The sequence below is a fragment of the Dermacentor silvarum genome, chromosome 3 (assembly GCF_013339745.2).
Source record: "Dermacentor silvarum isolate Dsil-2018 chromosome 3, BIME_Dsil_1.4, whole genome shotgun sequence".
Lineage (NCBI taxonomy): Eukaryota > Metazoa > Arthropoda > Arachnida > Ixodida > Ixodidae > Dermacentor > Dermacentor silvarum.
The window spans coordinates 72,154,889-72,171,149 of NC_051156.1; the positions used below are offsets into that span (position 1 = coordinate 72,154,889).

At 44.5% G+C, this 16,261-nt stretch overlaps 1 protein-coding gene across 1 annotated transcript; it reads left to right on the top strand.

Moving 5' to 3' along the window:
- Positions 1 to 4,217: 4,217 nt before the first annotated feature.
- LOC125944261 (solute carrier family 13 member 3-like) lies at positions 4,218 to 10,311 on the top strand. Its single transcript, XM_049664609.1, has 3 exons — positions 4,218 to 4,373; positions 7,158 to 7,307; positions 10,027 to 10,311. Exons 1-3 carry the CDS (start codon positions 4,218 to 4,220, stop codon positions 10,309 to 10,311), a joined length of 591 nt encoding a protein of 196 aa, XP_049520566.1.
- The last annotated feature ends 5,950 nt before the right edge of the window (positions 10,312 to 16,261 follow it).

A 16,261-nucleotide genomic window follows, 5' to 3' on the forward strand; every position in this document is an offset into this window, starting at 1 on the left:
TTTACATACAGTGTAGTTCATACAGTGTTTAATTTGTACAGGAAACTACGAAAGTAATAATACCTTGAATATCTCAATATTCACACAAAAAGGAGTATAAGTGAAATAATCAACATCAATCCTGAAGACTTTGAATTATTTTTATACTTTGCACTGATGATACTGGCAGCGAGTTCCACTCGTTAATTGTGCGCGGGAAAAATGAAAACTTGAATAGGTTAGTTTTGGTGCTGTATGGGGTTAGTGATTCTTCATGTCGATGCCTTGTAGTTCGTGACACCAGTGATGTCACGTATGGCTCAGGGGGGAGCAGCAATTGACGATTCTTCAAATGAAAGAGAAATTTTATTCTGTCAATTTTTCTTCGTAATTGCAATAATTTTATGCCATAAAGATTCATTAGTTGAGTCGGAGAGTCAGTTTGGCGGTATTTAGAATAAATAAATCTAACTGATTTTCGTTGGATCATCTCCAATGCTTCGACATTCTTTTTCGTATGAGGATCCCAGACAATGGATATGATTCATTGTGGAGACGATGGGATAAATTCGGCCATGTTACCCTTTCTTGAACGCCACTGGATCACAGAGATGAATTGATGCGCGTGAAAAACATCACAACGATTGCGCATCGGACAAGATATAAATTTTTGGGTGAATACATCAATAAAACAGCAGTGTGTGTCGTTGAAGTGTACGGTATATATATATGTATATATATATATATATATATATATATATATATATATATATATATATATAGCTTTTTAAAGGAAGTGGTTCTTTGGACCCAGTAGTAAAGAAATTGAAAGTGCAGGTGAACGCAAGAAAAATCCAACACAAACACCTGTTTTCAACGTACGAGCCGGGATGTAGGAAATAAATGCTGGTTTGACTTTTCTTACGTGCGCCTGCACTTCTTTAAATTTATATATGTATATATATATATATATATATATATATATAGATATATATTTCTGAATACGCTTGGCCCATTGAATAATCCAGTAACTATATATATATATATATATATATATATATATATATATATATATATATATATATATTAAGTACCAACTGCTCTAGCAAGTTGACCTTATAACGAAGCATATTGCTCTGCTGCAAGGATGTCATCCTTAGAGTTCACTGCTGTGTTCATAGATACAGCAATGTCAAAGTAGTAGCACATGAATGTGGCGCGGCGAAGACAGAAGAACCACACCGCCGGAGCACTGTGTTCTCTGTCCTTCATCGTCTGTACGCTGCAGGAATTAAACACGCTCTCGTCAACCCCCCCTGAGCGCACACACACCTGCACAGGACTGCTTCTCTCGCGATCATTGCGCGTAGCCTTCAAGGTCGAGCACACAAAGGCTCGGTGCGCATCTGTGCAATCCCAATGACCATCTGAACGCATGCAGAAGGAATCCGGCGTTCCAAGAATTCGCTTGAAGAGAGGAAGACGAAAAGAAAGTAGACAGCAGGTCGACTGAGTGATTTAAGGAAGGTTTTTTTTTTTTAATCGCCCTGGTTCACTCGACATTTTTTAGCATTCCCGTTCTTCTTTCTCTTGTAGCCTTCACTCTTGTATACAGGCACAAGGACGTTCGGTCCTTTGTCTGTTATTTCCTAATTCCAACACTCTCAAACTTGCCCTCTTAAACGTGTGTGCCCCACCTTTTCTTTCTTTATTTATTTGCTCAACATTCCTTTATCCTTGCTCGTTTACGTTTCATCAGTACTAGAACGTACTCCTTGCAATTTAGCTCGTATTGCAATTTTCCTCAATTCAGTCGATTCTTTGCCACTTCTTCAGAGTGGGTAAGAGCCATAGGTTGGCTGGACCACAAGAAGAAAGCACATCTGAGGGCAGCCATTTCCGGACGTTCCATCGGTGAGTATACAACACATCCACTAGCAACCACGGTGGCTGAGCGGTTGGAGCGCTCCGCGGCTGGGCACAAGGTCACAGGTTCGATTCCCGACCCCGACATTCGATTCGCCGCCGCATCGGCCGCTTTCAAATGGAATCCGAAACCGTTCGGTTACTTAGATTCAGGTGCACGGTAAGGAGCCCCACATAGTCCAATTTAATCCGGAGCCACGTTGACACTCTAGACACGTCGCGTGAACATGTTTAGACTTTGGCTCATGGCGTTTTGCTGCAGAGCACGTGTCGCAGTTCGTTTCGTGGCCCTCTATACGCACACAATGCAATGAAGCCGCAGTGCGTAAACGCTAGTGTGCGGCGCTTTGAACGCGCGTTAAGAAAATCGAAGTTGTCCTTAAGTACATCGTTTTCCGTGGTCCATGCGCTGTTTCCCACTTTGAGGTTTATTTTATTTTAAAGGAACAGGGCAAATCGTGACAAACTGACTTGCGCTTGACTGGGTATCGGCTACCCGCACGTAATTGGCCCAGTGCAGAAACGTCTACATTGAAAAAGAACACCGCATATCCACGGTGTGAATGATGATGAGTGGGCGAAGCTCCGGCGGGAATCATCGGTAAACCGTGAATCTTCCGTGTAATTCGCCCAGTCTCGCCGCACTAAATCGAACGATTGACTTCCACCAATGACACGCGCCATATGTGACGTCATTCCTATTTTATAACAGCGCCCTTCATTATAATTGCATCATCTCGCGCTTAAGGGGGCGCTAGCACAAACGCGTTAGAAACGTGCAGTACTCTCTAGTAAGCGGGAAAGGCCACAGCGTCTTACGCAGCTGTTTACACATGCCGGAACGTGCACCGCGTGCACCGCCATCACACCGTGTGTGATGGCGTCGCGTTCCGCGGTGCACCACGTGCACCGCGGAACGTGACGCCATCACAATTACTGCTGAGAGAGTATAACCCCCGTATTCATAAACGCTCCTCGACTTGAACTTGACTTGCCACCGCCTTCAACGCGTTTCGAACGCGCTGCCAAAGGCGGTGGCAAGTCAAGTTCAAGTCGAGGAGCGTTTATGAATATGGGGGTTAGGCGGAGAGGCCACAGCGTCTTACACCAGCTTCTTACACGGGCCGTAACGCGCTAGCACAAACGCGTTAGAAACGCGCAGTCTTTCGTTAATGTTGGGTATTCATTGTCATCGTGGTGCGTGTGTCCACGTGCGCTTCGTGGCGTAGTGGCTAGCGCCGCGCGTTCGGAAGCGAGGGGTCCCTGGTTCGATTCCGCGCTACGGACGCCACTTTGGGATTTTTTTTTTCATAAAAGTAGACCTGGCTACCTACTACGACGACGATGACTACGACGACTACTACTACATACTACAGAGGAAGGACAGGCCCACACCCTAAGGAGCTTCGCCCCTAACACAATCTACCGATGGTGCACGCGTTGAGAACCACGGCAAACCGTCATCCTTAGCTTTACTTTTACTGTACTGAATATTACAGACGCACGCACACACACACACACGCAAACACAGACAAAAGCTCAGCAGGAACACCGATGTGCTTGCATGGGTCATCGTATACAGCTGTCGTCATGTGTTGTCATGCCCGAGGCCGACCCTATATACACCACCTCGATAGCACAAGGCCTACACACTCTGATCTATGGCGTCATGCTACCTGGCACGAAATTTCCATTGCCAAGGCTGGCTTGACGAAAGCGGTGATGTCAAAATCACAGTAGCTTACGCCGGAGCATCCCCATTAGATTCTATGGCAGTCGGACCAGGTAGCATGACGTCATGGATTGGTGTGTGCAGGCCTTGTGCTATCTAGGTGGTGTTGCCCTATAGCGAGCGAGTGTCGCAACAAAGTGGGCTGATCTCGATGACGCTGTCTGTGGCATATAGCCGAAAAAATGCAACTCACAGAACGACCAGTACACTTTCTAAATAAAACTTTGTTCAGCAGTACCGTTTGACGCTAATAATTGCTTGAATGCTAATTGCTTTAACGTCGAAATTAATCGTTGGATAGGTTCTGAGGTGCGTCTGAGTAATATATGTTCCAGTATTTTATATGTCGTACAAAGTATAAGGATATCCGACGGTCAGAGGAAGAGTATTCGTTGAATTTGTAAATGCAGCAAAACAATAAAAGCAGTGCTGCACTTGCGATATGCACACACACACAAAAAAGAAGAAATTATTGAATAACTCTATGCCACGCCATTCAATCAATCAGTTATTTTATAGATAAAAAAGTGATTTCTCTTTGTTCCTGCTATTGCTCCCGTCTTCAGGGCCACGAGGAAGGATGTCGATGCAAGCGGACAGCTCGCAGCAGCCCGCCGTGGTCGTGGTGACGCGTGAGAACGAGCCGGGCCAGGGCGGCGTGTGGAACACGCAGCGCATGCTCCTCGGATACGTGTCGCCATTCATGCTCGCCCCGCTACTTGTACTCAGGACGGAGGTGAGAAAGCCGCGCAACTGTTTTCCCCGCAGACTGGCTCGGCTAATATACGCGTTCGCCCGAGACCGGACATCCTCGAGGAAGAAAAGTTGAGCTCGCGTGCGTGATATCATTTAGAGCAATCGCTCAACACCGTTAGTAAACTGAACAGAACACGTCCTCTCTGATAACGAAGACGTATTGATACTTTAACATCCTTAACAGGGGAACTCGGGGCTACTGTGTCTGCACGTCGGGAAAATGTGGCAGTGTGCCGAGCATTTGTAATCACCGGCAGACACGCGGATTTGACTGTGCTTCTTCGATGTGGGCTATCACGCGACCTTGAGGATTTCGGTGTTAGCCTTGTCGCAAAATGTTTGTATGACAATAATCAGTATTATTTAGCCTGAAATTTCTATTATGAGATTTGGTTTTTATTGATTTTAGTTTGATTTTCGTTACCATTTATTCGAAATTGAGCGGCCTGTCAGAACTGTAACTGTCAGTGAAGGGGACGAAAATTAACATAAAGTTTTCATATGAGACCATGACAAAAAAATGTGATTCTTTTTTTACGCATGGTGAATGTTTTCAATAAAGATACTCGTAATCTAGATTTGGCAAAACAAGTATTCAGAAAAGTTGAAATTTTCTTATGCTTTAGAACTTACGCAAATTAACGTTGTTTGATGTAGAGCACTTATCATGCTACCAATAAGCGCTGTAAGACTGACGTCTTACGCATCCGAACCAGAGAGAGAGAAACCGAAGCAATTGCAATGTCCTATATCAAAAACCCATGTCCAAACACAGAAAATATTTATGAACTGTTTGCGCTTGCCCTGGAGGCTCAACAATAAGAGATATGCTAAATAATACAAGTAGACTTTTACACACGATTAGGTAGCCCTACAAAAGATGGCCAGCTTCACACTCACGTTATCACTGAGCCGAGGTAAGGCTTGCAAGCAGTTAAGGACGAGATGGTGGCAGACTTCTAGGGCGACGTGCGTCTGCCATCTTGTGTGGGTCAAAGGAGATGTGGGCGAAAGCGCTCCTGCAGAAAATTTTGCATATTCGCGATTAGCGCCAGATTTTACTTCGGTAATTTGCCATAAAACTCAATGGGCGAGGCCGATCAAAGCAGTTTTTATGACGTTCTTCAGATGCGCACCACAGTCTCATCGTCAGTTGTTCATTAGGTCGGCAGTGCTATGAACAAATAAATTATAATATCAAATAAAAATGTATGAAAATCTGAAGAACTAAAATCTTAGTGGGAATCATGGTCGTCTAGCCCACGCGCAGATGTATACCGGACTGCTGCGCTGACAGTTCCAGAGCCTGTTTGTATCGAGATAGTGCTTCGAGACGCAACTAACGCCCTAAAGACCATTCATGTTACATAGGTTTTTTTTTCGAGCAGCAGTTCATTAGTAGCGATCATTATCATGATCAGCCTTTTCTTATTTTAGTGTGCGTGTGCGTGTGTGTGTTGTTGATGATGATGGTTTACTGGCATCACCTTTGAAATGGCGTTGTTCAGATGCACACCAGTTTCATAGTCAGTTGTTCATTAGGTCGGCACTGCTGTGAGCAAATTAAATGGGGCGGTGATAGTCAACTAGCCTACCTTATGTAATCAGGTATGCTGTACATGCTTTTCATTAGAAAAATTTTGTATAGATCTCCCTAATCTTTTTTCTCTTCCTCAAAACACCTCTATCTCCTTTCTACCGCTACCTATGCATGTAACGCATCGAGTGGTATCAATCTCTTTCCTGATTTTTTCCCCCAATACTGTAAACGACTCTTGTTTATCTCAACTGCTGACCGGTTGATGCTTCCGTCCACTTTCATTGAGTAGAAGCGCTTCTGAGAAGTGTACGTTACCTACTGGTCTCACTTGCTGAATCCCTTCGCATTCCATTAGGTTGTGCTGAATGGTCACCAAATTTTTGCTGCAGCAAACACATGCCTCATCTTGTGTGTGCGCGCGCGCGGCTCACGCGGAGATAATATTCTCTGATGGACCCAGGCAAAAGGGATATCGTCGCAACCGTCGCGCCTCAAGGTGCTCATAATGTGAGCCGTCGTGTCGTAAGAATTCTCTATGACGATGCGGGTAACGCGGTCACCCCCCAAAAAGAGCGTCGGGTGTAATCTGCGAAGCATCGGCCTGGTTTTGTAGCATGTACTTTTTGCAAGGGTATGCGGAGTGCGTAATTTTCCCGAACATTACACGTGTTGGGGGGCAGCGCCTGTCTAGGTTACTCCTATAGTAGGGCGGAAAAGCACGAAAGATAAAAGAACGCAATCATTTCTTCTGTGGTCATCGTTTCTACTTATTTATACTTGTATATGCAAACATTAAAAAAATATGCCGATGATCCTTTCAGCATGAAAATACGAAGGTGAAAGACGCACTGTGACGAAACCGATCGAAGTGCCATTGTTTAAACCATTTTGTAACCCATGAAATCCCCTTAATATTCAAAAAGCTGTTTAAGTTCCACCTTGTTGAAAAATAAAAACCTGTGCTCTTTATATTTCTTTACTCTGATGTCAGTCCAAATGACATGACTTTCAGCTGTCACTGATTTGGAAGCGTCAACACGGAATGTAGCTTTTAACATTGTCTTCTTTTCTTTTGGCAGTGCACAGCGCACTCAAAAAGTATTAGGGAGAATGGATACGTTGTATAGTGAAACGCAAGTGATCAGTTGGTTTTTCTCATCTATTAACACTTGTGGTTCTTTTAATTCCTTCTCCATTTCTGTGCCTGCTTATGCCTCTGCGCAGATTTCCAAGTGCCTATACATGGTGCTGCTCATGTCTATGATGTGGCTCTCCATGGTTCTACCTCAAGCGGCCACGGCCTTACTGCCACTGCTAGTGATTCCTGTGATGGGAATAGCACGATCAAAGGACGTCGCCGCCCTGTACTACAACGTAAGCACTTCGGGCAACTCCCGCGGCTATCTTGGCTACTAAATTAAATTGTAATGATTTTGACGTCCCGACACTGCACAGTGCATGGATTGTTGGGGAAACGGTAGTGGAGGTCTCCGGATTAATTTTAACCACCTGGGGTTCTTTACGATGCACTCAAGGGATGGTCACGAACGTCATTGTGATTCCGCCGCCGTCGGAGTCTGGCAGCCACGACTGGAAATCGAATCCATGTCCTCGTTCTCAGCAGAACAATGTCATTGCCACTGAGCTATCACGGCGTATTCTTGTCTTTCTAAAATGTTTGAACATGCATTACAATACTTTAGCAGGAAAGCGTTCTATACCGGGCTACACCGAAAATCTTCTCCCATCTACGAATGTCACGCGATTGTGATCACGCAAGTTTTCTGGAATTTCTGATCGCCATACTTTGCAAGTTTGTGCATATACCTGGCTGTTAGCAAAATATAGCATATAGACGTTAGGCATGTTCGTTTTAATAAAGGAATTGTGCTCTTGACGACGCATATTTGTGGCAATGATGACATTTAGGTATCACTTGTTTTATTACTCGGTAGTTTTGTAGAAATAGAAAACAAAGCTGGCAGCCTGGACACCAATAAAGGAAGTAAAGATGGTAGCGCTTGCAAGTGTCTTTTGTGGTCGCACTCAGTCGGCGCCTACAAGCGACGGCGTCCCTGGTGGGTGTCTGGTGATTGTGGACAATCGTCGCCGATCGATGGCGCAACCACCACCCGTTTCAAAGGGCTCGCTCATAGCATCCATCCATCTATCCATCTATCCATCCATCCGTCCAATCCTTTTCGCACATCTACTCATCTTTAAACATGCGTATGGCGGTCTCGCGCGATGCCGGTGAAACTCGAACGCTGCCGTTTAGGTACATACGCACTCACCGTCGCATCAGATATACCTATAGTATGTACCTGGTTGCATCCGGGGTGCTATTTAGGCAGCGCTGTAGCACATGCCTCGGGTGCTTGCTATCGCTGCCACTGCTTAGCCTCCGAGCAAAACTTCATTTGATAAAATATATCTATACATTTGTATTTCTGGACTGAGGGAGGACCTTAGCCGGGAAAGTGTAAGAGTTGGGTTGAAGACTAACAGGCAGAAGACAAAAATAATGTTCAGTAGCCTGGCAAGAGAAGAAGAATTCATGATCGCCAGTCAGCCTACGGAGTCTGTGCAGGAGTACGTTTATCTAGGTCAATTACTCGCAGGGGACCCCGATCATGAGAAGAGAATTTGTGCAAGAATAAAAAATTGGTTGAAGTGCATACGGCACGCATTACCAAATCCTGACTGGGAGCTTAATACTATCGTTGAAAGGAAAAGTGTACAACCATTGCATTTTACCGATGCAGAAACTTGGAGGGGGCATAAACTTGGAGGTTAACAAAGAAGCTCGAGAACAATTTAAGGACCGCGCAAAGAGCGACGGAAAGAAAAATGTTAGGCGTAACGTTAAAAGACAGGAAGGGAGTGCTGTGGATCACAGAGCGAACGGCGATAGCCGATTTTCAAGTTGACATTAAGATAAAGAAAAACGGGGCTGGTCATGCCATGTAATGTGCAGGGAAGATAACCGGTGGACCATTAAATTTACAGAATAGGTGCCAAAGGACGGGAAGCTCGATAGAGGATGGCCGAAAATTAGGTGGTATTATGAAATTACGAAATTTGAAGATGCAAGTTTGAATGAGCTAGATCAAGACAGGGGCAATTGGAGATCGCTGGGGGAGGCCTTCGTCCGGCAGGGGACATAAAAATAGGCTGCTACTTGTGTGATGATGAAGATAATGATTATGATTATGTAACAAAACTGTCCACTGGTTCTTAGAACACATGTTTCACTTTCGTGTTAGACGGCCATTTCCTCTGAAGGAGGGATGAACCGATTTTTTTTGTGCAATGCGCGCTTCATTTTTTCTTGTTATTCGGGCGCACCTAATTAAGATGGGCGCACCTAATTAAGATGGGCGCACCTAATCAGTCCCGGATGATATATGTAGAATGACATCGGAAGGATGCGATCCATTGAATGAATCAGCAGCCTCTCCATGACCTATATAACGACATCACGTGCTGTCAATTATTCACGTGCACGTTTATACGCAATCGAACCAATGTTTGAACGTAATACAACACTTGCACTAATACTTGCACCCAGCATTATAACTACGTGATCAAACGCTAGAACCAATCATGAACACTTTGAAGTACCTGCAAGAAATCGCTGTTATACACCAACTCTACCCAAACATAATATCCCAAGCCTTTTTCCCCCGTGACATCTCACCCTCGTTCCTAAATCAGTAACAAACATGGCCCTGGTGCCTTAAAGGCATGACGGCTGTTGAATGCATGGCTGTATCATTAAAATGCAAATTCTTTATCATACAACACTTCATTGAATCTATGGACGTATTCTGTAGGGGTCCACCTGGTGGACCTGTCCATTTCGTCTGCTGCTGAAGTTCTGATCGGCTGGCCTGGGCAATGAGGCAGAAGGAGCCATACGCCCTCAGCCAATCAGCAATTAAGACGCAGACGATATGGACATGTGTACTAGGCGGACACTTTACAGAATACCCACCACTGGTCTTTACATATCTCTCCGCATTGTCCAAGCATTCCCGTGCGCCATGTCTGAGCCCTCGTCGTTTGTCGTTCAATTTGTCACGCGCTGCAGGACGCCGTGCTGTCCCTGATCTGCAGCTCGGCGATCGCCGTCACCCTGGACCGGAGCCGCCTGCTCCGGCGGGTGGCTCTCATCCTCCTGGCGAGTGCGGGCCTCGTGTACCGGCCCACCACCTCTGGCTGCACTGGTGTGCTCCTCGAGCGTGGTGCTGGCCGCCCTGGCGAGACCCACGCTTGCCGTCACCGTCATGTCGGCCGCTGCGCGCGCGCTCGTGCTCGAGCTCCAGAGGTCATCGGTGCTCAAGTACTCCAGGCCCTTGGTATCGGCCATGCCTGAAGGTGAGCGCCATATATATTCTTAATCTTTCGAGGAAACATAGCGCTGACCCATTAATATTGCACTGAAGCAGTATAAAAAAAGACAGCAAGCAGATACTCAAAGAAAAAATTATATGACACCTCTCCGGACAGACCGATACCGCTGATAGCCCATACTCGAGTCACACTTGTTTCCAATGACGAAACGTGATATAGAGTATAGTCGGTACTTGATCTTAACGTTATTCAGGCAGCTAATGATAATCAGGATGATGATGATTAGAATGATGTCATTAGGAGTAAAAGGGATGAATAAACAGTATAGTATGCTTCAACAATTTCCTTGCCACAGTGTATTCGTTTTGGTTCTATACAGCTGCAGCTCCTTCACCCCCCACCCCCCTGACTTTACATTTTCGCACCCTTCTGCTTTGTGTAGGCTGCTACGAAAGAAATTCGCAACACTACGCGATTTTCTTCACACGCACTATCTGCTGTCATCATTGGTCTCATCTCCCTTACATAGCACTGTTTGTCGGCGCCAAATACAATGTAGGCACTGAAATTGTGCAACTAGCTTTGGTTACTTAAGTGAGCTTATAGTCAATGTTTTCCTCGAGGACTGACCGATATTGGTGAAAACTTGCTGCATATCAAACAACCTTGAAGGAAAGCTAAGCATGGTGCAACCAGCGATGCAGCTAAAGCTACACGTGTTCATAACGTTATGTGATAAAGAATACAATGTGGATTTGAAACCAAATGCGGATAATTGATATTCAAGTCGGGAAATAGAGAACACGGCTGAGTCCGGCATGTTACGTAACACGCAAAAAGTATAAGTGGTAGTTTAATTGAGTGCCAAGGGCGCAGGGAAACGCGCGCCAAACGTTGCAAAGCATTAGGTGTGTAGCCGTGAGATTAGAACATGTTCAGGCGTAGGATGGGTTCCGCTGGTGCAGGACGCATGTGACATGAGGTCACTTGGACAAGCATTTATCCTACAGTGTACTTATATAAGCTGATGGTGATATTTAAATGAGCGCTGCCGAAACTCGATCGAAAAAATGGCATATTTCAAGCTCACACGTGGTCGAACTATATATCGCTGAGACTTTAGAACATCGGGATACGTTTTAGAAAGACGCGCTGTATTGAAGCTCATGGTTTTGAGTCAGTACACCATCATTAAAGCGAAGAAAGTTCGCTTCTCATAAATATATAACCGTACGAGAACGACCATAGAAAGTGTTTAGATCGAGTTTTCTTCGTGACTTATTCGGAGCTGCTCTTCTGCATGCCGCACTGTTGGGAGAGCTGCTTTAACGTGGTACAGCTCTTGACACTTTGCTTAGTACCAACTGAAGGTATCTCGTTGTTTTCTTCTCTCTTCCAGAAGATGCCAAGGCAGAAAAAGAAGACCCAGAAATGAGGTTGCAAATCGCGTAAGTCAATCAATCAATCAACCAATCAATCAACTTTTATTTCCTTTGGATAGGAGGAGTACGGGACTAAAAGCTTGAACAGCTTGACGAGGTCCCGACCCCGTTACAGTTGGCAAAACAGCAGGATTGACGGTCAGTCATGCACGAAGAGTTCACATAAATTGACGAGTATTACATAACATCGCGTAACACAAAATTTTGTAACAAAGCGCGAAACAATAGAGCTCATTTTCATAGGCTTGAAATGGCATGAACATAAACAGCAGCGATCGACAAGAACAGGGACGAAAATTTAAAAGGATGTGCTATTCCTGCGAACAAATGGACTGGGCGAAGTGTTTAATGAGACAATTTTGATAACACGAAGGATCAAAATCTTCATGGTTTAATAAGTTTAACAGGGAAGGTAGCTTGTAGGACAAAGATTGTTCATCATAAGTAGTTCTAGGGGTGGGTACGCCCACTTTAAGTCCTGGCACACTGCCGCCCTACAGCAAGCTGTCCTTCATTCACTGGCAACAAAGATAAGGAAATGACTGTCACGTAACCGCTCTCGCTATTTTGCTGCACATTTAGGGGTGTCTAAAACTCACGCTTTCCGTGGTGCTGTTCTCACTGCTTTGAGACGCATACGACCACCTTTTCCCATCATTGGCGCCCCAACAAATGTAGAGGAATGGTGGCTTTTGCATGTGAGGGTCGTTACGAGCTGATGACTTGCACATGAACATGCGTATCGAAGTATCGAAGTACTCCGGAGTCCTTTTTATGTACCCGATCACTTTGCCACGTTGAACAAGAACAGCCTGAAAAGTGTGTTGTAGAGCTCTTGAAAGCATCATAATAAAAAACTTTCAAGGTGTATGAAAATCCGAGCGACTCATAGATTAAATATACCGAAGTCGTGTAAGAGAGTTCTTACACTTTTCGTAAGTCCTAGTGGTTTATTTTGCCACGGCCCGATAACTACCCAAGACTTTGCAAACGCTCCACTACATCTGGTTCACTTATTTTGCAATACTAGAGCCTTTTCAAGTGCTTTAATATACTTGAAGCTGGTACTCGTACACTGTGCGTCATGTCCGGCTTGCTGTGCCAGCTCCACCAACGTCAGAGTGTAGCTGCGCATTCTTAACGATTCCCTGGTCATACGCCCACTTTATGGCTCTGACGCAGGATGCCTTGCTGACTTTACCTCGATTTACATCTGATGCAGACCACGCTAACGCCCGAGAAGAGTTGTGGAACTTCGCATAACATCATTTCCGTATAACTGTAAATGTGACTGTCTTAATGTATTCGAATATAAGTCACGCGTGCACGTCGACCGCTTTCACACAATAGCGACTTCGCTTTCTCGTCACCTATTGTGATGGCTCAACAGCTTTTAGCGTTTAGCTGTTGAACACAAGCTCGCGCTGTCGGTTTCTGGCCGCAGCGGCCTGGTTCCGACTGTTGCCCAAACATTAACGACTGCGCACGGAAATTTACATGCGCGTTACCCTGTAATGGGCTCAACGTGCGCCAAGTTCGATGCGTGAAAAAACTGATTTAAAGCGTGTGAAACCAAAGGCAAAGCTCATAGGTCCGCTTTGACATGCTGGAGTGAAGTTTCAGCTGTGGGGTAATCAACAAACAAACGACTAATTATTAAAAAAGTATTAATGACTGCACTACTTCGGTGTTAAGTCAAATAACATTTCGCAGAATTTTTGGTACGTATGTAGGGTCCACGGCGAGGAATAATATAGAACAAGTTGTCTGAAATTTCTGTATATTAGAACCGTGTTTGGGCATTAGAGGTTTGAAAGGATGCTCGTATGGCCATATATAGGTAATCCGGAGATCACCACCATGGCTTCTCGTTTGGACCAGCCTTAGCTTTCCTGGGTTAAGCCTCACTCATTATCATGACTGTCATTGTCGTGAGTCAATGTAGGCACGCAATTTTCATCGGAAAATTAAAACTTAATTATTGTCAATATAATCGATGAACACTGTGCAAAATCCGACGTTATTAGTCGATGGTATATAAATGCCTGTTAGCTAAGTAGAATTTTTAAAACTCCCTTTGCAGTTAAAACTCCCTCGGCGAGGTTTGTGAAGACTAAATATATATTAATATACATATATATACCCCTACACTCCTTCATTTGACACTGCTGTTAACGGCCTCGCACACGATTAAACAGGCTTTTTGTTTTCTTCTCCTTCTTTTTTTTGCTCATCTTAGCCAGATATTCGTGCAACCGGCCTTCGGCATGCCAGTATTTCCTTCCCGACATTCTACTTATTTTGCAGATATCCAGAACAGAATTTCTTCAACGTGTATTTCACTTTTGACCAACCATTCCTACTGTCACTTTTCCAGAGCATAACGCCTGAAAAAAAAATTCCTGCAATCTCTGCACTTATGCTTCGGCAAGGCAAGACGTGCTCCACCAATTAAAACAATTGACCGGCCGAATATTTTGCAAGCTGAGCTGAGCGTTGTCCCCGCGATTTAATTTTCTTTCTTATGAACCGTGATGGCTCTGGCGCAGCAGGGCGCAAAACGGGCCGCTTGATCCGCCCGGAGGCGCCTCCTTGCGAACCAGTCTGAAAACTTAATTAGCCGTGCAGCAGGACAAATGTCGATACTGGCAAAACAAATACACCATGAACACAGAGACATATAAAGCAGCCATGCTGGCGGACCGCTGTTTTAGACAGGATCCTCGGCCATACCCTCAGACCCCCACCGCGAGTGGAGATCGTGAGAATACATGACCTGTGTCAGGGTCCCCGTCAGCCCTCCAGCGTAGACAGTCTTCTCGGAACTAGGCCGAATGCCCACGGCAGCATCGTTACAAAATCGTCGCTATGCCCCCGTCGGGCAGAAGCTGACGACACTTTAGGCGCAGCCTGAGAGGAGACAAAATAAACATCTCATAAATGAACTTGACAAGCACGTACGTACGTACCCGCTCAGGTCAACTCGGGCATTACAGGCCAGCGGTGGCCAACGTATGTGCGAGAAGGAACTCTTTCTTCATTTATCGCGAATATGGAGATGTTCTGAAATGAAACAAGACCATCGAAATTGCATACACGATCGAAGAGAATTCAGCAAAAGGACAGATTTTACTCATAACTGCTGCCTTTCATTAAGCTGTCTCGCCAAAAAAAAAAAGAAACTACGCGAGCAGTCCAAGAAAATTGGTTGGGCAGATCGCGTCAGGACATGCTTTCGCAGTCAAGGTATGCGCATACCCCAATAAAATAGAAAGTTGGTGGAGTTATATAATAGCAACCTTTTCTGATAACAGCGCAAAACAATAAGGTACAAATACAAAAAAGCACGGGACAAGAGCAACTAAGCTTTATGCATCCACAACAAGGTAATATACCCGTGTACTACATATAGGAAAGCAAGATTCTAAATACACGTGTACAAGAAATAACGCGTATGGCCACCTCTTTAGTACCCTCCCAAAAGCGAGCATTCAATGTATGCCAGTTACTTTTGCGAGATTGATATCGAAGATTGGCTAATGCGGTAAGTTCATTTGCGCGCAATGTGAGCTGCTTCGCTTGTCCCGTGGCCTTACTTCGTCTTTGTGTCTTGCCTATTTGCGTGCGCTATTATTACAAAATGCGTATACTTTGATGAGAAAACTAACTTGGGACACCCATGCAACTTTCCTACGCGTGCGCAACAATTTTCGACAAAGCGAAGCATTCAGGGAAAAAAAGCCACTTGTCACATATTCCCTTGTCAAGTTGTCAGCTCTGAAACGACCAGTAATCGGTACCCGAAAACGGATCCAGTATTTATTTCGTTGGACGAAGCTTTAGCTCAGGGCTCCTGTCTAAAGGAAAATCGTTTTTCTTGGACACCACTGCACCAAATATAATGAGGTTTATTGCATTAAAAAAAAGTTAAAATCTAGTGACTGTTGGTTGTCAATTACGTAATAATGTCATCAACTTATTAATACAAATTGTCAAATTTCGCATATTCTCAGCAAACGAAGCTACCCTGTTTAAAGATCTGTAACTCAGTAATGGAAAACAATATGACGGTTCTGTCAATTGTTCCTAATAGTACATATAATGCGCGCAAAAGTGATATATTACACGTGGCTCTTAAAAAAAAACGACTAATATGTCAGTCGAGCTTTTGCAAAACCATTGTCAACAATGTAACAAATTCAGGTAAGATGTAAATTGACCATTCGGATTTGTCCGCTTCGGTTGATCTAATAGATGTAGTTTACAGAACAGCGATATCTGCTCTTGGTGCAGAGATACGAATTTGTAAACTTCGTGCTTTTATTCTTTTCAAGCATACGACTTTTTTTTATGCGTTTTAAAAAATCCAGGGCATAAATCAAAATTCCACTTCCGACTGTCACTAGAATTTAGCTTTATATCTCAAATCCAACACATTTCATTAAATTAGGTCAAGGGGATATCTCATAAAATCGTTTCTGCATTATGCCTGTATTTCAATAGGCGGCATTATAGTTGGGCCCGAGCTGA